This window comes from Chiloscyllium punctatum, chromosome 6, assembly GCF_047496795.1.
Source record: "Chiloscyllium punctatum isolate Juve2018m chromosome 6, sChiPun1.3, whole genome shotgun sequence".
Taxonomy (NCBI): domain Eukaryota; kingdom Metazoa; phylum Chordata; class Chondrichthyes; order Orectolobiformes; family Hemiscylliidae; genus Chiloscyllium; species Chiloscyllium punctatum.
In genome coordinates, this window is record NC_092744.1 from 76,916,021 (window position 1) to 76,940,915 (window position 24,895).

The following is a 24,895-nucleotide window of genomic DNA, read 5'->3' on the forward strand; positions in this document are numbered from 1 at the left end:
CCAGCAATCAGGACGATGTCAGTAAGTCACACTCATTGAGAATTTATGGTTGCACTTCACCTCCATTCTATTACTGTTTAGAAAAGCTGCAAAATCACTGTCCATCTCTCCTCTAGTGCCCATTCACCGTTTCCAGGATTTGAACTTTTGAAATTTTGTTTAATTGTTGCTGTTTTCATCTACTGTGTGTACATTTTGAAAGGGACGACAGGCCAATAAGCAGGAATACTGTCTCTTTGAACAAATGCAATCTCACAATTTCGCAATAAAGACATTTTAAAAGGAGCACAAATATCATTGGAGGGCACAGCAGGTTAACAGGCACAGGACACAAACAGGGGAGTAAATAAAACCGAAACAAGTGATACCAGTGAGTGTAACAAAAGAAAAGGACTGGACATAAACTGGAAAAAGAGAGAGAGTGAGATAGAGAGAGTGAAAGAAAAGTTCACTGTGTACCTATTGTCATTTCCATGTGTTATGCTTTTAGTGAAGACAACCCAGAGACAAACACAAAAGGGGAAAAAAAAGAAAAAAAATGTCAGAAGTTTAGTCCTTAGGATGCTAGATGCCATGTCAGTAATGCCGACTTGAGCAACAGTAGTGGGGAGGGTGGTGCTGGTGGTGGAGGAAAAGAGGGATGGGGTGGGGGCAAAATTTGACCCTCCACCACATCTGAGTACAGACTGCCAATGAGCATTACGTGCAGTTTCCTCTGAGGCCAATAGAAATTCTGCAAAGACCTGAATGGTGAATTGGTTGGGGCACAGGACACACTGTCAGTATCGGGCTGAATCACCAGATGAAATTGAGGAGGAAGCTGGCCATAAATATGTTGCAATCTCTTCCAATCACTGCTGGTGGGAACAGTCCTCCTCTGGGAGTGATTTAATCCATCACTCCGAGTTACACACCGAGTCAGTCACCATTATACTGCATGGTTCAATAATGAATAATCCTTACCCTGGTGAGGAAGTAGCAACTTGATGCTGTCACACAGTTAAGTACCCGTAACCGGCAACTCCGCACAGCTACACCATGATAATGCTAATCCTATTGGACCAACAAGAACCCTGTACAATGGCACAGTGAATAATCCTTAGCCCGGTTAGTCAATGGGAACACTGGTTATTGGCAATAGTAAGCGACCTCACCTTGCTGTTTCTTCCAGGTATCTGGAATTGAAGTCAGGAGGAAAGGTTTACAAAATTGATTTTGTTTTCTTGACAAAACAATGAACTTTCAAGGTAACTATACAGAGGTGACGTTTTCCAAATTGCAAAGGTGTCCAGAACATTGTTCTCTACTGCCTTCAAACACCAGCATGTATAAGTTAAAAGTAGGAAATAGGGAGTAGGAAGGGACACTAGTGTTTTTACGCAAAAAGTAGGAGACTTGAGGAACGCTTGAAAGGTCATTGAAACACACAATGTTAATCAGTGTTCAATCGCTAAATGCAGATGTAATTTGAGAAAGAAAGATCGGCATAAATGGCAATGAGTGATCTCAGAAAACTGAACTGGCTTGCTTGATCAAATTGTTATTTTCAGTATTTATGACTCATATTGTGAACAGCAATTTCAGGTGTAGTCTTTGCATAGCTGAACAAATAGATAAGCAGAGTAAATGATGAGTAAATCCTGCCTGATGATGAATTAAATCAGAAATGGTGATGAACTCTTACCCTGCTGAATTAACAGGAATTTTGCACAGTGAGGAATTCTTACCCTGATGTGTTAACAGGAATTTTGCACAGTGAGGAATTCTTACCCTGATGTGTTAACAGGAATTTTGCACAGTGAGGAATTCTTACGCTGACGTGTTAACAGGAATTTTGCACAGTTACAACTTGGAACCTCTATCCTGCTGAATTAATAGAAATTTCACACAGATTTTAGTGGTAAATTAATAATGATAGGGTGAGGAACGCTAACCTTGATGAATAATCAGAAACTTCAGACAATAACTCAGTTAAAAAACTAACCCTGCTGAATACAGAAGAACTCTATTCAAAAACATAGTGAACACATCTATCCTGCTTAAGAAAGAAAGAGTTCCACGCAATTACACAGTAAATAACTTCATACAGCTGAATAAATAAAAGTTCCCTCAAGTGAATAATGCTTATTGTACTTGGTAAACAGGGACAAAATAGACAGGAACTTCTGCAATTACAAAAGGGGGAAAGATGTGCTTTATTTGGCTCTGACTAAAAACATAATTAGTCAAGGTATGGGGTGTCATAATCAAGAAATGATTGAATAAAGCTTAGAGTCTATACTTATCTCTGACAAAGTGCAGACTCTCAGCCTCAACCTCAACTGATATGTAAAGCAACTATGGTTGTCCAAGACTTAACTTATTTATCAGTGGAGTGATTTTAAGAAGTTAGCGACAGTGCAATCCAGTGGGCACTTGCTCAGTAATAACACGCTCATGGACACTTAGGTGGGATTCTGCCAGGGTGATTCAGCTCTTGACCTCATTACAGCCTTTGTCCAAACACAGACAAAAGAGCTGAACTCCAGAGGTGAGATGATAGTGACATTTTTGACATCAAGGTAGCATTTGAGTCTGTATAGCATCAAGGAGTGGGTGCAAAACTGGGGTCAATGTGAATCGGGGATAAGTTGGCATCATATATAGTACAAAGGAAGATGGTTGTGGTTGTTGGTAGTCAATCATCTCAGCTCCAAGACATCTCCGCAGGAGTTTCTCAGAATAGCGTCCCAGCTCAACCATCTTCAACTGCTTTATTAATGACCATTATTCCATCATAAAATTTGAAATGGGGATGTTTTCTGACAATTACACAATGTTAGTACCATTTGCAACTCCTCAGATCCTGAAGCAGTTTGAATTGCAATGCAACAAAGTGCGCACAACATCCAGGCTTGGGTTGTCAAGCTAACAGTAACCTTAGCAAGTGTCAGGCAATGACACAACTCAAACAAGCGAGAATCTAATAAATGCTCCTTGACATTCAATGGCATTGCAATTGCTGAATCTCCCACCATCAACATCCTGGGAGCAACCACTGACCAGAAAGTGAACTTGACCAGTGTGGATTTCCTGCAGGTGCTCTGGTTTCCTGCCACAGTACAAAGATATGCTGGCTGGGTGGACTGGCCTTGCTGAAGTGCCCATTGTGTCCAAGGACGTACAGATTAGGTGGAGTAGCCATTAGAAATGCAGGTTTACAGCGATATTGATGGGCTGAATGACCTGCTTCCACATTGTAGAGATTCTATGATTCTATTACATTAAGACTGTGGCTACAAGCGCAGGTCAGAGGATATGAATTCTATAACTCATCTCCAGTCTCCAGTGCCTGTCCACCATCTACAAGGCACAAGACTACGATTGGAATACTTTCCACATATCTGGATGTGTGTTGCGACAACAACACTCGACACCATCCATGGCAAAGCATGATTAACACCGCATCTAACTCCTTCAAAATCACTCCCTTCACAACCAATGCACAATAGCTGAGGTGTGCAAGATGCAGAAAAGCAACGCAGCAACCCACTCTGTCTCCTTCAACAGCACCTTTCAAAACTGCAATCTCTACCACCTTGTGTGACCAGGGTAGCAATTGTGTGGGAAAGGCTGCTCTCCAAGCCATACACAGTCCTGACTTGGAACTATAATCTGTGTTCCTTCACTCTTGCTGGGTCAAAATCCTTGAACTCCCTTCCTAATAGCACTGTGGGTACTCCTACCAACATAAGAACTGCAGTGGTTCAAGAAGGTAGCTCATTAACGCTTTCACAGGGGCAATGAGGGATGGCAAATGTTAGCCTAGCCAGTGATGCCACATCCTGTGAACTTCAAATGCAGTTCTGGGTAATAGTTTTCGACTGGTCCATGAGCAGTTGTCTCAATATATCATAGTTTGTACTCAAGTTGGCCTATTTTGTAGTTGGACTAAATTTCTTGGAATAACATAAAACCTTTCCACAACATGACTTACTGAAGTCTACTGCAATTGAAAGCACAGACAGTGTAACACTTTAAACACACGCATTGAACTCTCATACTCTCCGGCGAAAATAAAAACTGAACAAAATGAAGGAGCAGTGAAAAAGCTTGCCTTGACACCCCCCCAACCCTCAACCCCACAAATCTTTAGCGAAACGCCAGTCAACTTATCACAGCCATTGCAATGCCACATGCAGCCTTTGGCCTCCTCAGAGCTAATGGAATTGGGCTTCAAAACCGAATCAAACTGGTAATGCCTGGCAGGTCTTTGCAGAATGTGGTGAAGAGAGGAAAAAGTGAAAGGAAACGAACAATCCAAATAAATGAAGATTAAATCAAAGAAGAGCAAAGGTTTCAATGTGATTTCAATGCCTGAAAACTGTTGGGAAATAAATGCTTTAAGGAGTTAAAACAAAAAATACCTAGGCATATCCGAATCAAGAAATTGCCTGCAAAAACACAAAAACAATACCTTGTTAGTAGACTCAATAAAGTATCGAAAGTGAATGTAACATTATAAAGCAAAGCACGTATGGAAGCTTCACGTTTCAGCAGACCCTAAGCACCATGACACCACAAAGCTATGCTCTATGAGATAGAAGGTCACTAATATTCATTAAGTAACGTTGTTAGGGACCATTTTACAGAACAGTTAAAGGCCTTGTCTTTTTTTTTTGGAAAACAATGTTCCAATTTCTGGGTAATGAACACAACATGTGAGTGTAATCCCAATGCCAGGTTATGTGTGCCTTTGTCTCTTGCACTTTTGTAGAGTTCACCCTCCAGTAGAGAATCTGGCTACAGATGACTGTCTTAAAAAGGCAATCTATACTTTATGTTGAGATGAGATCAGAAGCTATTGGGTGGTAGATGGGGGAGGCAAAGTTTAGACTGGCATATCTTTGTATTAGACACTATGTTTTGAGTGAAAATCTGAACAGGAAGTGGGAGAGTGCGGTCCAGGATGTGGGGACAGGAGTTTATGAACAACTGCTAGGATGCTGAAGTTTTCTACATCCCATGAGACAAGGAACTGTAGGGCTCTTAATTTACTAATTATGCTGATTGACTTGCATTATTATGTCTTATAAAAGTATTTACTGGAAAGCTGGCTTGCTAATGGTCTGGGAAAACTCACTGTTGTGCCTGACCGATCATAACTAATCTCTTGTGGCAGCTATTTTCCTGGAAAGGATGTTGTCTAAATCTGATTGGTATTTGCTTACCACTGCTGCACTGCAGAAAGATTGTCTGCCTACTCTGGGCACAATATTTTCCAAACCATCCATACTATTCTGGTGAGAACCTACAAGGTCAACTTACTTATGGATGCTTCACTCATTCTGAGGTGTTTAGTGACCTTCTATGTCTATGGCAGGAGTAATGTCCATGTGACAGGGATGAAGCAGGAGTTGACTTCGACCTTTCACCTTTTGGTGCATTAGAATCTTCGCTGTAGCTGCTAATATGAGAAAAGCGATCACAAGTAGCACTCTAACATACCCACTTGCGCACAATCTCACGTTCACACTCATGCTCCCTTCCACACATTCTCCTCACAAACAATTCTTGTCTTACCTACACAGGCTCACTCATATTCGGACACACTCATACCCAGGCTCACTCATACCCCAACACACACATTCATATTGACCCACAGACACACTCGTATTAATTCAAGCTCAGAAACAAATTCAGATTCACATACATCATACATAAACACACACTCCTTCATATCCATTCAAACTCACTCAATACATACAACAAATATTCTCTCACACAAACCAATCAATTTTATAGTTATGGTTAGATTACTTACAGTGTGGAAACAGGCCCTTTGGCCCAACAAGTCCACACTGACCCTCCGAAGAGCAACCCACCCAGACCCATTCCCCTACATTTACCCCTTCACCTAACACTACGGGCAATTTAGCTTGGCCAATTCACCTAACCTGCACATCTTTGGACTGTGGGAGGAAACCGGAGCACCCGGAGGAAACCCACGCAGACATGGGGAGAATGTGCAAACTCCACACAGACAGTTGCTCGAGGCGGGAATTGAACCTGGGTCTCTGGAGCTGTGAGGCAGCAGTGCTAACCACCGTGCCGCATTATGGAAGGTTATCCTTTGTTACAAGCCTAACCATTTTTACATGTAGAAGGAAGGGTTAGGAAAACAGCCAACTCAATTATCTCTGGAAAGAGCTCTTCTAATTGTTGCTGCATCACGTTGCTCATCTGTAATTTTCTTGAACCTACTTTTCTCTCACTTCCCTAGGCTTATAATTTTAATGCATTCTTTTTATTAACCTACTTAAGCTGCATTTTATGGGTATCAGGAAATCCTGCAGTTGGAAGCTGGTAAGAAATAATCGATGTGGTTTTGCAGCACTGCTTGTGGGCTGGGACCAGCAACAATGTTCCTTTTCTGCCCTGTGATCACCAATTCACCCATCTATCTCTACATTCCCCTATCATCAGACACTTCCACTTGACTGCAAGTACCTCAATTGCTCCGGAATCCTCACCCTCAACCTGCCCTTCACCAAATTCAGATATGGATGTGATTCGTCCCTCCTGACTGTGACGCCTACCTGTACCAAAGAGATTTCTCTCACAGACTATGATCTGAGTTCTCACCAATAAGGTTATGAACTGCACATCTCTACCCCTCCTTCACTCCCATGCCCCAGAACAGAAACAGCACCTAGGCATGATCACTTGCCCCTCCTCCCTTTCTTCTCTCTGCTCCTTAGCTGCTGTCTTGTGTCAGCTCTCCTGCCCAATGGATGGGCGGACTATTAGCCAGACTTGCTGGTGGGTGGGACAGCTAGTGAGAAAATGTAGAAGGTGTGATGCAGTTACTTTTAGCAGGGCATCCAGGGAGCTTGTTCTCCTCCCATAAACCCATCCAGATTCCCCATAAATATAAGGTCTCTCCTATCTACCACTAACAAACTGTACATCCTAATGCCATATTGTGAAAGGACAGTGTCTGACCCACTGATCCAGAACTCTACATTTTGAAAGGACCTCTCTGATGCTTGGAGCAAGCTTAGCATAAGCAAGCCTGGCGTAAAAGCAATGCCTTACTTCAGTTCAGTTACTACTTTTACTCTAATGCATCTGGGTATGGGGAAGTGGTCACAATGTTCTGTGAAACCTCCAAAATGTGAGAAAAAATGAACAATATTCAAAACTTCCTGAGAGACATTAGAGAAAAGGATAACAAATAATATCGCTACAATGAAAATGACATTTACCAATACTTCCTTCATGATTTTACAAAATCATTGGAATGATTGAACTCTTCCCACTGAGTATCCCTATGCTGCCCAGTGCAACATAAATCTCTCTTATAGACTCTACTATTACTCTGAAAGGAGCTACTGCTCGCTCTGGTACATGTCACTGTCTGGCCTTGTCCCTCAAACTATGCGAAGGACATGTCCAGGGACTCAGCAAAGAAATTCAAATCTCAGTAAGTATATGTTAAAAATTAATATATCAGGAATGGGAAGGGGGTTCTTTTCATTTAAGTGGGAACTGTCTTGCAGAATGTGTTAGCATGCAAAGATACTGAAGGAGTGGCATAGATAGGATGAAGAGACAATTGAACATGTTAATGGAAAGAAAAGATTGAATCATATGATAACAATGTGGACTAAATCTGTGGAATAAACTAGACTTGGTGTGTCTAGACTTCTCTCTGTGGTGGTGGTGATAGGGATGGCAATACTTACACTGAATTGGTTGATATGATTGGTGGTGTTAATATTTATTTCTGCTCTCCTATTCCCACCTTGTGTGTGTTTCCATCACCTTCCGTATGATTGGTGAAATAGCGTCACTAGTCTTTAAAACTCCACAAAAGCAAGAAAAGCACATTCCACTTCACAGTTAGAAAGCCAATGAAAACTAAGTCACTAAAAATCCACTAAATGCAGGATAATAGACACCATCCAGCCAGCTACTAAAGAGCAACCCAATCAAAGAGATTAAATAGGTTTACAAAATGACAGAAGCAGCAAAGGTAAGGCATAAAATGATAACAATTTAGATTAAACTATGGTTTGAACTCCATTTTAAAGCACCAATTATTTTGCATATTCAGTAGCATTGAGTTTAAATGGTTTCACACTCTCATTTTTATACAGTACATGGATCTCTGCTCACCCAATCAATCAAGAGACATGGCATTCTGTAGAAGGGCAACAGGATTCTCTATCCTATCCCGCTTAGGTCCAGAACAGCATGAGTTCAGCTTCAGGTTTTCTGCTATTCCAAACCCATGGTGTACCTACCATTGGAGTGTTTAATGAAACTTCACTCTGTTACTAATCTCACTTGGGAGTGTTTGATGGAATAGTGTACAGGCAACTTCATACGTAATCTGTGTTGCATATGATGTAGGAATTGGCAGTATTAGAGGAAGATTTTCTTCTGTATCTAACTTGTGGTGTACCAGGCCTAGAGTTACTTACTGGAACAATATAGAGCAAGCATTAACCTGCTGCTAATCTAGGCTGTACCTAACTTGCGAGTGTTTTTTTGGGGGGGACTTAGAGGAAGCTGTTCCATGCACCTAACCTGTGGTGTACCTGAACTGGAAATGCTTCAGACAACAGTGCAGAAGTAGTTTGACTGGACATCTAATTCTATTCTGTACATCAGGGAATATTCATAGTCAGGGCAGGTTTTGCTGAGTTGCAAAGTCAAAGTTGTGCTGGAAGCAGCGAAAAATTGAAATATTCCACACTCCTGAATAAATAAGAAGAGGTTGGGGGATAGGATTCCGCAAATGAGAGTACTGAGAATTTGGAGGAGAGATCTGGAAATCATTTAAAAATATTGACAAAACATACTACGCAATTTGCAGTTCGCATACACTAAGCAGTGTCAAAGTGGGCACAAGTGACTCTGCTGTTTAATACGTACCGATCCTCCAGGGTTGGGTGGGTATAGCCAGCAGTTAGAATATTCAGGGACAGGATGTTGGGATCGATGACAGAATCGTCTGACTCTGGTGTACTTCGGATTCGACCTATCAACAGAGACAATTCAAAATTCTTTACTGAAGCGAACAACATTCATGAAACCTGACACCATCTGAGACAAATATCTGCCTTGATTGGCCCTCAATGCGTCACCTTCCACATTCCATACCCTTCACCACCAATGCACAGTGACAGCACCATCCACAAATGCTTCTTAAGTGAATTGAGGGTTTCCGCCAAAACCAACAAACCAGGCAGTGAATTCCAGACACCCAGCACCATCGGGGTGAACATGTTTTTCCTTATGTTCTCTCTAATCTTCCTACCAATCACCTTAAATTTGTGTCCCCTGGTAATTGACAACCTTTTGAGATGAAACAGGTCTCTCCAAGCCCCTCATCATTTTGTACACCTCAATTAAATCACCTCTTCAGCCTCTTTTATTCTAAGGAAAATAGCTCCAGACTATCTAGTCTGTCCTCATACTTACAGTTTTCAAAACCTGGCAGTAGTCTTGTAAATTTCCTCTGTACTTTCGCAAGCAATGATGTCCTCCCTATAATGTGGTGACCAGAAATACATAAAACTTGTCCAACCACTGCCTTACATAGTTTGTGTATTGCACCCCACCTTTGCACTCAGTATCTTGCCCAATGAAGGGAAGCATCCCAACTGCCCTCTTTACCACTTTATAGACCTATCCTTCCACCTTCAGGGACCTTAGGGCATGCATTCTAAGGTCTCTCACTTCCTCTATATCTCCCAATACCTTACATACTTGTAGCTCATTAGCTTTAGCCTGAATTTTCACATGAATTGAGGCATGTTTGAGATTTGTTTCAACCCCGAAAACAATTGCCAAAAGTTTATGGTCCATTTTGACCTCAATTTCATTCCCATGAGGTTATCTGTGAGCTGTTCAAACCCCCACGTAACTTCTAATGCTTCCAGCTCTTTGATTGTGTACCTCTGTTTAGTTCCCATCAATGCTCTCAACAGGTTCATGTGTCCCATCAGTCTGCACTTGATTAAGAACTACCTCCAGCCATGTGAGTGATGCAGCCATAGCCAATGTAGTCTGGGTTGTGATGTGCTAAACAATTAGTAGAAAGTAACGTCTCCTCAATTATTTCAAAAGCTGCTGCTGCTCCTTTTGCTGCCCTTTCTTCAGAAGATTAATTAGTCCATTAGGGATTTCCTATTTGATTCATCATGCCTAAGAACTGCTGTTTACACACTTTGATGGTGGAAATTCATTGATAGCTCTCTTCTTTCTTGGATCCAGTGCAATGCCTTTTTTTTGGATAATATGCTTTTGGAATGTAATCATTGCTCTGGAGAATGGCATTTTGTCATTTAGTGAAAGGATTGTATTCTGTGGTGTCTTTAACACATTCCTGTTCCTGTAGTCAGGTTGCTTCCTTGTTTTGCAATGCTTGAGGATGACATTCATATGACAAATGGTTTCTTATTTCAATTTCAGGATTCTAGACCTTGTCCTTCAGAACATCTCTCAACATACATGATCTCAAATGCTAGAGGGTTAAAATAACACCATCCAAATGGTGTAATAAATGTAAGTTTACAGGAATGATACCTAGACTTCAAGGGTTAAGTTATGAGGAGAGATTATAAGAATTAGGTCTGTTTTCTCTAGAACTTAGAAGGTTAGGTGGTGATCTGATGAAAGTCTTCAAGATATTAACAGGAAAAGACAGGGTAGATAAAGATAAACTATTTCCACTGATGGGGATTCTAGAACTAGGTGGCATAGTCAGAGAGTTAGAGCCAGACAATTCAGAAAGATGTTAGGAAGCACCTCTACATACAAAGGGTGGTAGGGGTTTGGAATTTTCTTCCATAGATCACAGTGGTCGATGGATTAATGGTTAATTTTAAATTTGAGATCGATAAATTTTTGTTCAGCAAAGATATTAAGGGATATGGACCAAAGACAGGTATATGGAGTTAGGACACAGATCAGCCATGATCTTGTTGAATGGTGCAACAGGCTTGAGGAGCTGAAAGGTTCCTATGTCCCGAAATATAGTCAGCATTCTTCACTCTTGGTCTAAGGATACCTATCAAAATCTACTGTGTCATTCAGTCTCAGAAAAAGCTTTACTTGTTGCTAATTTTGTCAAGCCATCACTAATAGACAAAATAGGATAGATTTTCCTCCTGAATATTTCGTTTCATTGAGTGAGACACACAACACCATGGTGGTTCTCTATTTGCCTTTGTCAACAGTTATTATCTCTAAGCACCACTGTGTACCGCCTGTCACTGACAATGTAACCCTTAATTCCAATCATGGTCTGCAACTGAGATGTTAATTTTCCCATTAAAGAATGAGAACACTTCTGGAGATTGTACAAACAGATAGGTTTAGCATCTTTTTTGGAGAATAATGAGAGTCTCTAGATTCAATTTGCCTTAACTTTTAAATAGCATTGGAAATTCTTGCTGAAATTCTGTGCACCTTCGTGTTGAAGTACCTTACCCTTCGAGACCTAGATTAATAAATGCAATTCCGCTCGACTATGAAATATTCTGATCCCTCAATAGATATAATATTTCACTGACATTTCATTCTGTGACTAAATGGCATGGTTATTTACCTACACAACTAAAGATCTATTCTTCCTGGACTTTGGAGCTTTATGTCTGCTGGTCTGTCTGTCTTAGACTTCAACCCTGACAAATTATCAACCAGTATTGAAACTGCTGCTCTTCTGTTGAATTTAAATTATGTTTCAAAGACCTTCAAGTTCATGGCCCAGAAACTGCTCTGACTCTCTTTAACTTGCCCTAAAATACCTTTGGTTCTGAATCTTTAAAGTTTTGAATGCTTTCCATGTTGCATACTTTCCACTTTCCTAGACATTTTCCTTTTGTGGGATCTTTCCTTTGTTTTTGAGATGGCGAAAGTGCTTTTAATTGACAATACTTCCCACCGTGCCTCAGATGACCCTGCTTATAGCACTCAGCTGCCTTGCCATATATTCATTGCACTTGTGATTCTGTTTAGTGCCACATCTTGCCCAATCTAATATGGTTGATGATGTTAATTCCTGCTCTTTTGGCACCCTGCTAGGCTTTGAGACAGTGATGACTGCGTCAGAAGAATCTGCCCAGTGTTTCCTCACACAATACTGACCGATGCTGTGAACTGATGCTGCCTGTGAAGTGAATTGGATCTTCTGTTTCAATGTTAAATCCTCCTTGGACTGAAGAAAAGCTGATAACTTCTCATCCCTCAACCAACTGTAGTCGCTAATTAATTCATCTTTCACAGCTCTGTACCTGTAACCTGCTACTAGATGATAAAAACCCAATAAAATGGCTTCTATTGATTCCCTATAAGGCTGGGATTTCTGATTAAATCTCTTTCTTTTCTACCTGGGGCTAAAGTTCTCCATCAAACACTTCAATCAATGCATTATCCTCCAGAAACTGCTACTTCCAGAGCTCCTGATTGTGACCTCTTTCTAATTCTTCAGCTTTATCAAATCGTTGAGACGTTAACAAAGTCTCTGCTCGAGCTGCCATCTGTATTTCTAACTGACCTGGCTGAGTATTTGGGCTTTCCTTTCTTATTGTGAAGAGTTTCCATCAAGAGTTTTGCCACTCCACACTATTGACAGCTTGTGGGCAGGCTTCAAAGTCTTCCCAGATTCTTTACTCACCCCTTTAGGCATCTTCCTGATCTGTAGCCCTTTAATCAAAGCCTTTAGAGGCTTCTTCCCTCCCTTTAGAATCTTTGCCTTTTCCCAGCTTTTTTCTCAAGGTCTTCTGAGAGGTTGCCCTGCTCTTCAGAGGCATCCTGCTTTTTTTTTCTCAGCAGCAAAAGGCTTCCAAGTTCCTTTCCTGTCTTCTGAGTCTTCTCTTGCCAGCTGTGTCCCTTTGGACTTAGGTCTAACTTCAGATCCTGGCTCTAAAGGGTAGTTTTTTCCCCCTCAACGCTGTAGTGATTGTAACGAGGTCAGCCGGGTGGACCTCATAGAATATGAGTTCCATGATTGGGGCTGCTAATCTGGTCCAATCAGGGAGCCCTGGCTAACAGATATAAACAGGCGTGTCAGGGCTTCTGTTCACTATGACAGCTGACTCTGAGGGAGCCAGATAGTGTCAAGTACAATGCATGTGTAAATAAGGGGTGACTTAGTGACAGGGTACTAGCCTCTGTGGGATTATTTCAGCTGCCAATTTATCTTGGGCTTTAAGCCAGTGCTGCTCCCTGTACAGTGAGATACCAGTCTGAGTATCTCTTGGTAGTGGGTGTCCTGAGGTTGATTGAACATTATCCGTAAATAAGATCTTTAACTCCTTCCATACTATAACATTCCTTGACTTACAGAGGTTTTCACGTGCTGTACAGTTGAAGACAAATGTCTTTGAATAGAGTCCAAGACTACACTTTCAATGAGAGCTTTATTTCAATAATTCGACTCCATAAAACTGACTCCGACTGATTACCAGCTCCTAATGCTTACATAAACAATTCTCCTCCAATTAACGCTTTGTAAATATATTCATCACCTGCCTTTCCCATTCCATTAGGTCTCAGTATTCTTTCAGACATTATTATGTATAACATCAACATCAAGCACAGGTCTCTGGTGTAGTGTCTCAGACCTCTCCCTTCACACGCTCGCTCTAGACTCTCACAAATGTCAGAGACATGTGAACAGTTAACACCATCAGGATATGCATGAATCCCATTATACCGCAGTCACCAACTTGAAATTTGACCCTTTCTCTCCCTCTACAGCTGATCAGAAAGGCTGATGGATTTCTAATTGGATCATTTCTACTTTGACAGCATGGGGATGGGGATGGAAATTTACAATGTGTCAAGTGGATGGGAATCTCATTGTAATGTCAGAATTGAAATTGGCATGGTGGCCTCCACATGGTGGCTGTTGATAAGCACTAAGCCGACAAATCCACCTTTTTACCACAGACCTGGAATATATTCCCTCTGTCAGGATGCTCATCTGATACTGACATAGTCACTGACCCACCGCTATTTGTCCTTTGAACAATGCTGCAGCTTCTGGGTTTTTGTTTTAAAACATCACTGTAGGATATACAAACAGAAACAGTGACATCAGTTCACTTTCCACAGACTTACCAACCACCAATTCTCTCACTTCCTTCCAACGTATGTCACTTCCTGTCTCATGTACAATGGTAATTGTGATCCGTCTCTGGATTCCCTGTTAAAATCCAAGAATAAAGACTTATGTCAGGCAGCAGCCACACGTAATTGCAATACCACATAAAGACAGACTGGCCTGAGACATTCCACAACAGTAGTGGGGTCCAGGTATAAAAATTCAAGTTGTCAAAGGAGGGACCATATCAATACATTCTCTAGTTTTCCTTCAAGTGCTACATCTGTGCTGAAGCTGAGCTGAGCAAAACAGTTCTGGTTGCCCAGCTATAGGAAGGACATTATTAAATTGGAAAGGCTGCAGAAAAGATTTACAAGGATTTTGCCAGGACCAAAGGATTTGAATTCTAAGGAGAAGCTGGACAGGCTAGGAGTTTTTTCACTGGAGTGTAGGAGGTTGAGGGTTGACCTTGCAGAAGTATATAAAATCATGAGTGGCATAGATAAGGTGAATAGCAAAGGTCCTTTTCCCAGGGTAGGGCAATTCACAGCTAGAGCGCATAATTTCAAGGTGAGAGGAGAAAGGTTTAAAAGAGATCTGAGGGGCAACCTTTTAACCTAGAGGGTGGTTTGTATGTGGAATGGTTTGCCAGAGGAACTGGTAGATGAAGGTACAGTTACAACACTTAAAAGATATTTGGACAGGTACATGAATAGAAAAAGTTGAGAGAGATACGTGCCAAATGCAGGTAAATGGGATTAGCTTAGTTTGGGAAACCTGGTCAGCATGGACAAAGTGGACTAAAGGATCTGTTCCCATACTGTATCACTCTTTGACTCCATGGTTCTTTGAAAGGTTGGGACAACCAGAGGTTGTTTTGATTACAAATGATGTAATGTCATTTGTTGGACATTATAATGTCAGTGTATTAACAAACACTTCGGGTCCATCAGTGCTTCCTGAACTTTTTCCCAGTGTGATCACACTTTGAGGTTTGACCATTGTCATTGTCCCTTCAGTGAGAGCAATGACAGTCAGGGAAAGGGAATTTCTGGGACCTGTGAGACCGGGCAGACTTCTAAAAATCTACCTTTCTCATGGGCATATTTTGGAGCAGGAATCCGGACTCAAAGGTTGCTCCCTTAGACTTAGTCCACCATTAAAAAAGGGCAAGGATTTAAAGGATCTCCCAGCTGCAAACACTCAGTCAAAGGTCCAAGAGAACCATTGCTGCCTATCACAATCACAGAAACTCACCTTGTGACCCCATTCGTGGGACCATTATTAAACTTGGAGACAGCAGTCAGCACTTTAGTCTGCAACATGTATTGTCATTGGATAAATCACTGAACTGCACGTTCAAACTTGTAAAATGTAGCCACTAAATATCAGAATGCATGCAAGGGTGGTCTTTAGTTATACTTCTGAAGCTACCAAAATCCAGAAGCTCCTACTGTTAAGACATAGCATTCATCAGGTTGTTGTAGTCATCTTGTTCCTCTCTCAATAATATAATTCTCATTGACTACAGTACACAAAGTCAATGTGTCCAATGGACTTCCTCTCACACTCTGCATGACTGTTGATACGTCACTGGACCAAACCAACATTGCACCTTTCATTTTGCCTACATCACTGTTCATCAACATGGTGAGCATTATTGCAAAACATTAACTCCCTTGATAGAGTGGTCCTAGATAGCTGCAGTAATAAAGATGGATCTGATCAGGAGAGGGATGAGGAGAAGCCTTATGCACTTAACTCACTCGCATCTGACCCTCCTCTCAAACTCCACTGCAGTGATGATGCAGGAAAGATGAGTTTGTAGGATAATGAGTCATAGTCATAGAGATGTACAACATGGAAACAGGCCTTTCAGTCCAACTTAACTATGCCACCAGAAATCCTAAATTAATTAGACCAATTTGCCAGTATTTGGCCCATATCCCTCTTTCTGTTCATAGACCCATCCAGATACCTTTTAAATGTTGCAACTGTACCAGCCTCCACCACTTCTTCTGGCACCACTTAATGCATGAAAAATCTGCCACTCAGATAATTTTAAAATCTTTCCCACTTTTACCTTAAACCTATGCCCTCTAGTTCTCAACTCCACTACTTTGGGGAAAAGACATTGGCTATTCACCCCAGAACTTGGAACAAGGCAGGACGGCAGAGAGCATTGATCGTTACGTCTGGGAAGGATGATGAGTTAGAAAAGAGATAGAAACTGGAGGCTACAAGTCAGAGAGAGAATTCTTATCTCAATTTGACCCACTGCTCTCTGGGAATGTGAGCGGGGCTAGAACAACTTTAATGCTTGGATGGACTTTTAATTAGGGGATTTTAAAAAAACCGGAGATCCATTTACATTATACAGTTTGCGCCTCGACTTACGAACTTAATCTGTTCCGGGACCCGGTTCGCGAACCGAAAGTTTGCGAACGGAATCATTTTTTCCCATTGTTCGGCTAGCATAAGAATGCATGGATGAAGCAACGAACGCTGTTCACAGCACACGCGCCAAAGACGAACTGAATGAGATCACGCGGGGCCTGAGAGCTTTTGGGTTCCACTAGCACGTAGCAAAGCAGAACAATGAAACTACGTGGGCGCACACGGGCTTTTTGCGTTCGTACCTTCGCTCGTACCTTGAATTTCGTATGTAAGTTGAAGCAAAATTTTACGTACAATCCTGTTCGTAAACCGATTTGTTTGTGAACGGGGTCATTCGTATGTCAAGGTGCTAATGTATTTCTAATGGATATTATTGTATTCTTAGATAGTGCACAGTACAGCCACGCTCCTGGACTTAAAAGGTTCATGCCACTGAGAAGAGCTTGAGCACTATTATATCTGAGAGAATATGCAAGGCAGGTGGCCTACATTGGATTTGAACTTTATGGAAAACTAAGGGAGCTGTCTGAACGAGCAAATTAATCTCTTCAGGGGAAGCTTTGACAAAAATACAGGTGGGAGCTCTAATTGTCTGCAACTGGTTACATTGCAGTACCTGGTGCAGTAGGAAGGTTCCATGACATGGCATTCCACCTCTGTGGTCAACAACGGCAGGGATATACCTGAGGAAGAAAGAAAGAGAGATGGTCAATTCATGTGCCAAAACACCTCATGCTGCTTCCTCAGATCAAACAACAGGAAGAAGTGGCTCTTTAGGAAATGAATCATGAATATCTTTTATTGTTTGAACTTGGGCTCAGCATCAGCTGGCCTTTCTTTCAGGTAATGTTGCAAAAGTAGATACTTACTCGCCAGTAGCCTCCAGCTCACAGATTTCGAAGAAGACCAGCAAGTCATACTTGCCCTGGCATTGTCCTGCAGTGGGTCGGTTCATGCTGTTTAACTTGGTAGCTGGTACTGTTAAAAACAATATACCATTAGACTGGGTCATTGGGAGAAGCCTTGAGTGCGAACCCAAACTTTGTAGTTGGTTCTACAGTAAACTTCCAGCATTATCTGTTCCAAATCCTGATGCTGTATCAAATGGCAGATATCTAACATATTAGTATTCTTCAAACTTCAGTTTGTGTCAGATTCAAATATCATCATGCAAAAAAATTTTGCAAGGTGTGAACAACAACAGAACATGGCAAAGCATTGGAAGAAAAGAGTACAATTTAAAAAAAATACACCTGAAGGATAGGAGAACAGGCTACAACTGAAGGACAGAATACATCCAGGGAACAGGACACACCCAGAAGACAGGATACAGCTGGGGGCAGGGTATACCTGGGGGACAGGGTGCACCTGGGGGACAGGGTGCACATGGGGGACATACCTGCAAGTCACTGCACATTTCATAGAACAGGGCACGCAATTGTTAAAGCAGCCTATATTCATAAGGCCTTTTGTTAATGTATGAACGTGTGCGATATGAGAATCATTTGTCACTTGGCTGAGCCTCTCACGTTTTTCTGAGTTGTGTCCAGGCTGCTACTACATGAATCCTTTTTTGCAAGGTCTCCTTTCTTCTCTCAGAGGTGCTGCATCTATTGGATTACAGTTCCAAGGGTGATTGACACCATTATGCCCTAAGACGGTGGAGGGCAGTATGGACTCTTATGGCTTAAGTGTTGCTCAAAATGACAACATATGGGTGATCGTCAACCTTATGATTTAAGCCAATTGATTTTCAGAAGTTGCCCTAAACTAGGTGAAGAAATTCAGGAGGAAAAGTTAAACAGTTAAAACAGAGCCAGAGTATGTCAATAAGCATTAAAGTTAAAAACAAAAACAGTGTAAGTGTGGAAGGAAATGGAAATAGATTTAATCTTGCCTATATTTAAGATTGTACTTAGATGTTTAATTCAGGCTTCGAGGGATAAATTCCAGTAATAAAGCTATTCCTGACATCTGAGCAGTTTTTTTTTGTCTTTGTGTTGACAATGGTAGTGACATTTCCTTGGACTTTATGACAGTTTTATGGTTGAACACACTGGGCTAAAAGAGATGCAGGCTGAAAGGTGAGCTTTCCTCTGCTAATTCTGCCATGAAAGATCCACTTGAGATTAAATTAAAAACTCAATTTCCTCAATGAAATAAACACACAAAGCTACAAAAACACTGCAGACATGCAGAGGTGAGTTATGGGTAAAGGGACAGAGCACATTGCAATGACAGAAATGGGCCAAGTGTGTGTTGTCTTAAAAATTGAGATTGTTCATAAAATAGAATGATTACCTTTTATTGTAAACGATATATCACTTTGGCTGGTATTCCAGATGGGATACCAAAGCCAGTCTCACCTCTTTCAATGTACTTCTAAAAAGAAAGCATGACAGAATCTCATTGCCAATTAATCTTTGTTCTTTCATTTCCAGTGTGTGAACTTTACCCCTTGGTTTTCCACTGAGTCTTTTCAACTTTAAAATATAAATGAAGATTCCACAACCAGATGTTGTATCATGAAAACTACCCAACAGCTCCACCAATCTTCAGTTTATTGAAATACTGCACACACTTGTCCACTTTTGTTTACATCGCTGAGCCAACTCACAAGGATCCAGGGCTAGGTAATGACACACGATTGTCACCCATGGAAAGTGGCTTTGAATTGGGTACAACACCAGGAGTAGCAAATGGACATAGAGATAATTACTCATAGTCTAGTCTCTGGGAGCAGGTGTGAGATTTCTGCATCAGGAAGAATGCAGGACATAAGCGATTGATGTTCCACTGATATCACATTAATTTTCATTTAGCAATGAGGCAATGAGGGGGTGGGAAAAATATATAACCAAGTGGAAAAAGCCATGACCCCTGCAGAGTCATGATACAATGTCATACTGTCCTGGGGTAAACTATCCAATTGTACGATGTAGAGGAAGAAGAATTGGCGAAGCACATTTGGGAGGTACTTTTCACAATCAAACACAGAGTGAGAGAATTTACTCAATTATATGTGGAGTGTGGTGGAGAACAATTCTCCAGTTGCACAGGGACTGGAAAGTGCTTATTTGAAGCAGGAAGTAAAGTACCAAATGTATGGAAGTTGAAAGATGAATTGTCTTTTTTTTCTCTGGGAATTTGAGGAAGGTGAATTGTTGACGGAGGATGAGGAAACTCCTTAACAAAATGCATGACAGGCTTTGGAAGTGAAATGTCCAGTTGTAACAGGGAGTGGGGCTGAAGCATCCAATGAGTTGGTTGGGTTGAAATATCCAATCCTTATGGGGGTTATAGTCAAAAAGTGTGGTGCTGGAAAAGCACAGCAGGTCAGGCAGCATCTGAGGATCAAGAGAGTCAACATTTTGAGTAAGAACTCTTCATAAGGTTTCAACATGATTCCTGATGAAGACCTCATGCTTGAATTCTCCTGCTCCTTGGACATTGTCTGACCGGCTGTGCTTTTCCAGCGCAACACTTTTCAACTCTGATCTCCAGCATCTGCAGTCTTCACTTTCTCCTTATGGGGGTTATACCAAATTGTTTGGAGATTGGAAGATGAGTCAGCCAATTACATGTGGAGCTGAAAGCGGTGAAGTATCCAATGAAACAGACTTTCCATCAGAGTTCAGGATTACGAACCATGCATCTGGGCTTTCCTGACAGCGCAACCAGGGGAGGAAGGAAGGGGCAAGGGGTCATGTACGTTGTCCTCGGAGAGATAGGAAGTAGCGACGCTAGCCGCAGACATGGCGTGCATGGACAGCGAGTCCAGGAATGGGAGATTCAACCCATCAGGCATCAGGTGCTTAATCAAAACAATTGCTTTCTCATTCTCTGCCAGGTATGAAAGATGAAGAACAAACAAAAAAACAACAGAAATATGAAAATCACATGGATTCTGACAAGGAGAGGATAACTTATTAATTAATGAGGTATGTCGAGAAATATGTACAACAGATTAAAACAATAAACATGAACCTTCTAGTACCTAGACCTATTTCAGTATAAAAGGGATCTTCCGCCAAACACAAGCCCCCAGCTTTGCACCAGACATAAAAATAATTACCCACACATCTGGAACAGGCTAATGTATCTCCACCCAACCCCAGTAACATCTGGATGTAGAACAACTTTCCACTGGCTGGAGAGTCAGTAACTAGAGTCTTCATCATTAAGCTAAAACACAAAAGAATCAAGAGGGAAATTTTCTTTAAGCTGTTGCAATCTGCAATGCCCTGTCTGAAAGGGCCATATCCTTTCATTCCTGATGAAGAGCTTACACCCGAAACATCGATTCTCCTGCTCCTGAGGTGCTGCATGACCTGCTGTGCTTTTCCAGCACCACACTCTCGATCCTATATGCTTAAACGTTAAACAAAAATGGAAAAAGGTAAAGGACTGACACTAGCTCAATAGATCTTTCAAAGGTCTACGATTGATACAATGAGTGGAATGGCCTCTTTTGAGCTCCATGATCCTAAGAGGTTATCCTTAAATATGAAAGTGAGACACTGTACCCATAAATGACCAGGAGCTGACGAGCTCTTCCTCAAGGTATTTCTGTAACATACTCCCAACCCCCATCGATAAGGTTGTTTGTATTCTGTCTGGTCATTTGATTAAAAAAAAAATTCACTGCTACAATTGTGTTCTGAGCTCTTTGAGAATAAAGGACCCCCATTACACAGTAACAGTTCCAGGTTAAAGAATTGTACCTTACAATGGACGTACATTTCTGTGAGTCTAGTGTAAGAAAACATCAGTTTTCTTTGTTTTATTAGACCAATGCTGAGCATGTACACAAACTCTAGTTAAATAACTGCAGCATTTGAAATAAAAAGACTTGTATATAAACACACTTCTTTATTGCTGTTTGAATACATATCCTAAAGGTATAGCAGACATATGAGGGAGTGGAACAATGATCATCAGGGGAGCTGATGATAATGAAGTACATGAAGAGCATGGTGAGTGGAATTTCAAGAGCCTGCGGTTCATTGTTATTGTATGACTAAGGTAGAGAGTTTGATGTTAAAAACTGGAAGTCAGATAATGTAGAGAACTTGAGAATAATGGTCGATGCAGGGAGCAACACCACTGTCAGTTAAATATGGTCTGTTATGCTCCCCTAGACATTAACCGATGCAACATATACCACAAAGACTAGGTCCTTGTTGAGAAAGATGTCTTTAAGTTTATGAACAACACTAATTATTTACGTTGTTGCAGTATCTCCAACTTAGTACAGGTTCGATGCTTGCTGACTATTACTGTAATTGCTGCAACATTAATGGCTGTTGATGATGAGGTGTCAAATGTCATGATTAGATTAGATTAGATTAGATTACTTACAGTGTGGAAACAGGCCCTTCGGCCCAACAAGTCCACACCGCCCCTCCGAAGCGTACCCACCCATACCCCTACATCTACATCAACCCCTTACTAACGGGCAATTTAGCATGGCCAATTCACCTGACCTGCACATTTTTGGACTGTGGGAGGAAACCGGAGCACCCGGAGGAAACCCACGCAGACACGGGGAGAACGTGCAAACTCCACACAGAGAGTCGCCTGAGGCGGGAATTGAACCCGGGTCTCCAGTGCTGTGAGGCAGCAGTGCTAACCACTGTGCCACCGTGCCGCCCACGATGGGCGTCATGATGCCACCTGTCTTAAAGATACATTGCCTGTCTCCTCTGCAAAATACAGTAGTGACAATAGCTGTCAGGTTAGTGCAGAAAGATTAGGAAAAAAGTATTTACTGATGTAATGTGAGGAGATTAGGATGGTGAGGTGGGTGGAGGAACTTTAATACAGTCTGAAATGCCTAATGTCTCACATTGATATTATTAAGAAACTGTTTGCCTGTTTCTGAAATTCCTAACACACAGAAACTCATCTGCTAAATCACATACATTCTGTTGAATGTAAACTATTGTCCTCATGCTTGTTTTCACATTTCCCCTCCTGTCCTGAAGGCTGTTGCTTTGGTTTAACATCACTGCACCAATTGCCCTCAGATGACTCTAGTACACAGCTATGTTTTGGGAACAGATCAGACAGGGTGTGAGATCTTTCTGGCCTGTGCAGTTCAAATACACCATTATCCACTGAGTCCCTGTGCCAAGTCCATGGATTATCTTAATGTGGTTTCAGAGCTTGTATTGACTGTATTTGTCTGGAGCAATGACAAGGCAACAACATGCATCCCAACAACACTTGCCTGAGCTGAGCTCATGGCTCCTCATTTCCTTAACATTGGGGGTGTCCCTTTTATAAAGTTGAGTGTTGGGCTGTTTTCCTGGTGGCTGTATTTTGTAGGTAGACCTCAGGAGGTGTGGAGAGGCGACTAGTTGGCGGTGGAGTGGTGAGAGGAAATGGGTGTGATTGGGTGAGTGCGGAGTAATCAGGGCAAGCGCTCCCATTCCTCTGGGCATCAGAGTGACAATTGCTGATTGCCTCTTCAAGTAGGTTGGACCAATCCTGGCACCCCCTCCAGCTGATCACCAGCTACTTTAGCAGGGGGATTAAAGATTGGATTGCTGCCTTTGATTTCCTGCATTAGCTGGGCACTCAGGGTTTCTGGTAGGCCATCTGTAGCAATGATGACATATGTATTGTAGACATGAATTAGGTAAAGAATGTTGTATCTCAAGATTACTGCTTTATTTGTTTCGCTATGAACTTCTATTCCTCCATATGGCTACGATGTACAGTTCGATACTTAAACTCACTGCAATAAAGCATTGAGCGATTTTAAACCCCTTACCTGGTTTAGACAGGGGCATCACGCGAGGGAACTGTCGGCGAGATGGCCTCAGGGGGCTAGTTAAAAACAGAAAAAGACCAGGTGAATTCCATCTAGGATACATTGTGAGGAAAATCATTTAGTCAAAAACAGATCACTGAGCCAAGACTTTATCAGCCCTTAAGCAGATTCCCATTTTAGTTGAGAGGTGTGGAGTCTGACACTGAGTAAATGCAATTGTTTTTGTTTTACGTCCCTCCAGGGTAGCTGGGCATCATTCTCAAGGCCGGAATTTGTGGCCATACCTTAGTTATCTTTGAACATGGGTACCAACACTGACACTAGCTTTATATTCCAGATTTATTCATTGAATTTAAATCGTACCAGCTACTGTAGTGGAATATGAGCCTGTGTCTTCAGAGGCTGGGCTTTCAGGTTACCAGACCAGTAACATTACCATGATCCCACTGTCTGTCCCAGAGCTACAACTTCACTGGGAAGAAGAGATCAGAGAACTGGGATGGGAGGGCTGGGGAGGTGGGTGTGCCAACCATACTGTTGCCAACAACTCCCTGGTTCCAGGCATCAGACAGGGTTTGCAGAGACCTCTTTCAGCTCTGAGCTTCACATTGGGCAGGAAACTGTCTCGCCCGGATATCTGCCACTCCTTTCCTTTGATCATCAAGCAGCCAAAGACTGAACATCCCAAATACCAGGGTTTAAGCCATGATTATCCCTTCTTTCTTTGGCTGCTCTGTAGCCACACAGCGTTGTTTGGAGGCATGGCTATCCCACCAGCCCAGCTGTCAAGGGGCAACACTGACAAAGTTGTCAGATCTGGATCATGATCGAATGGATAGGGAGATGGAAAAGGAGCAGGAGAAACAAGAGTAGTTTCTCTGTCTGATTTGGAGGTGCCAGTGTTGGATTGGGGTAGACAAAGTTAAAAATCTGGTGTTATGTGATTTTTAACTTACTCTGTCTGGAATTTCTTCAGCTCAGGATGGGTTGGAATGTCATTTCAACCAGTCACTTTTAGCTGTGCATGAGTGATTCAGGGTACATGCCAAAAGGATTTGTTTGTCTTTCTCAACAGGGACTTAGCAACCACAGCTGCCTGAAGGTGTTCTTGATTGGAATAATGGGACCAATTGTGTTGCAATGTGGTATTAATTAATTTTTCCATTGTATTTAAGTCAGTTTCTTCACAAATGCATTATTCTCTAGCAATAAGGTTGTGCTTGCGTATGTTGTGTGTGTATGTTTTTGTCTGTGTGTGTGCGCTTTTGTCTGTGTGTGTGTTTTTGGTCTGTGTGTGTATGTTATGTGTTTTTGTGTGTGTTTTACTTATGTGCATATGTTTTTGTGTGCGTGTAAGTTTTTGTGTGTGTGTGTGTTTATTTATGTGTGTGGTTGTGACCTGCTCTCTCGGAGACACATAAGTTAATGCCCCGCTGCTTTGAGCAGCTCACTGTCAGGACGTGGTGGATTCACCCTAGGATGAAGCTAATTTCTTTCACTGATTCCAACCTGTGAGTCACTTCAGTTAAGCAGTAAGGTTTGGGTGCCTTTCATAACTCGCTGTTAGATGTTGCACACATAGGGTTGGAACAGGGAAGTGAGGGCTATGTCGAGACCCA

General features: G+C 41.8%; 1 protein-coding gene across 30 annotated transcripts in view; it reads right to left on the minus strand.

Moving 5' to 3' along the window:
• Positions 1-24,895, minus strand: part of kif1aa (kinesin family member 1Aa) — a 326,170-nt gene that overhangs the window by 34,173 nt on the left and 267,102 nt on the right. For 7 of the 30 annotated variants that reach the window (XM_072573022.1, XM_072573019.1, XM_072573015.1 and 4 more), the window contains 8 exons: positions 23,277-23,332; positions 17,368-17,476; positions 17,115-17,181; positions 14,119-14,203; positions 8,923-9,028; positions 4,407-4,433; positions 1,155-1,175; positions 460-483 (listed from right to left, as the gene is read on the minus strand). In XM_072573022.1, the coding sequence (XP_072429123.1) occupies positions 460-483; positions 1,155-1,175; positions 4,407-4,433; positions 8,923-9,028; positions 14,119-14,203; positions 17,115-17,181; positions 17,368-17,476; positions 23,277-23,332 (495 nt within the window). The remainder of the gene's footprint in view (positions 1-459; positions 484-1,154; positions 1,176-4,406; positions 4,434-8,922; positions 9,029-14,118; positions 14,204-17,114; positions 17,182-17,367; positions 17,477-23,276; positions 23,333-24,895) is intronic. The other 23 variants (XM_072573040.1, XM_072573016.1, XM_072573035.1 and 20 more) reach the window with 7 other exon arrangements.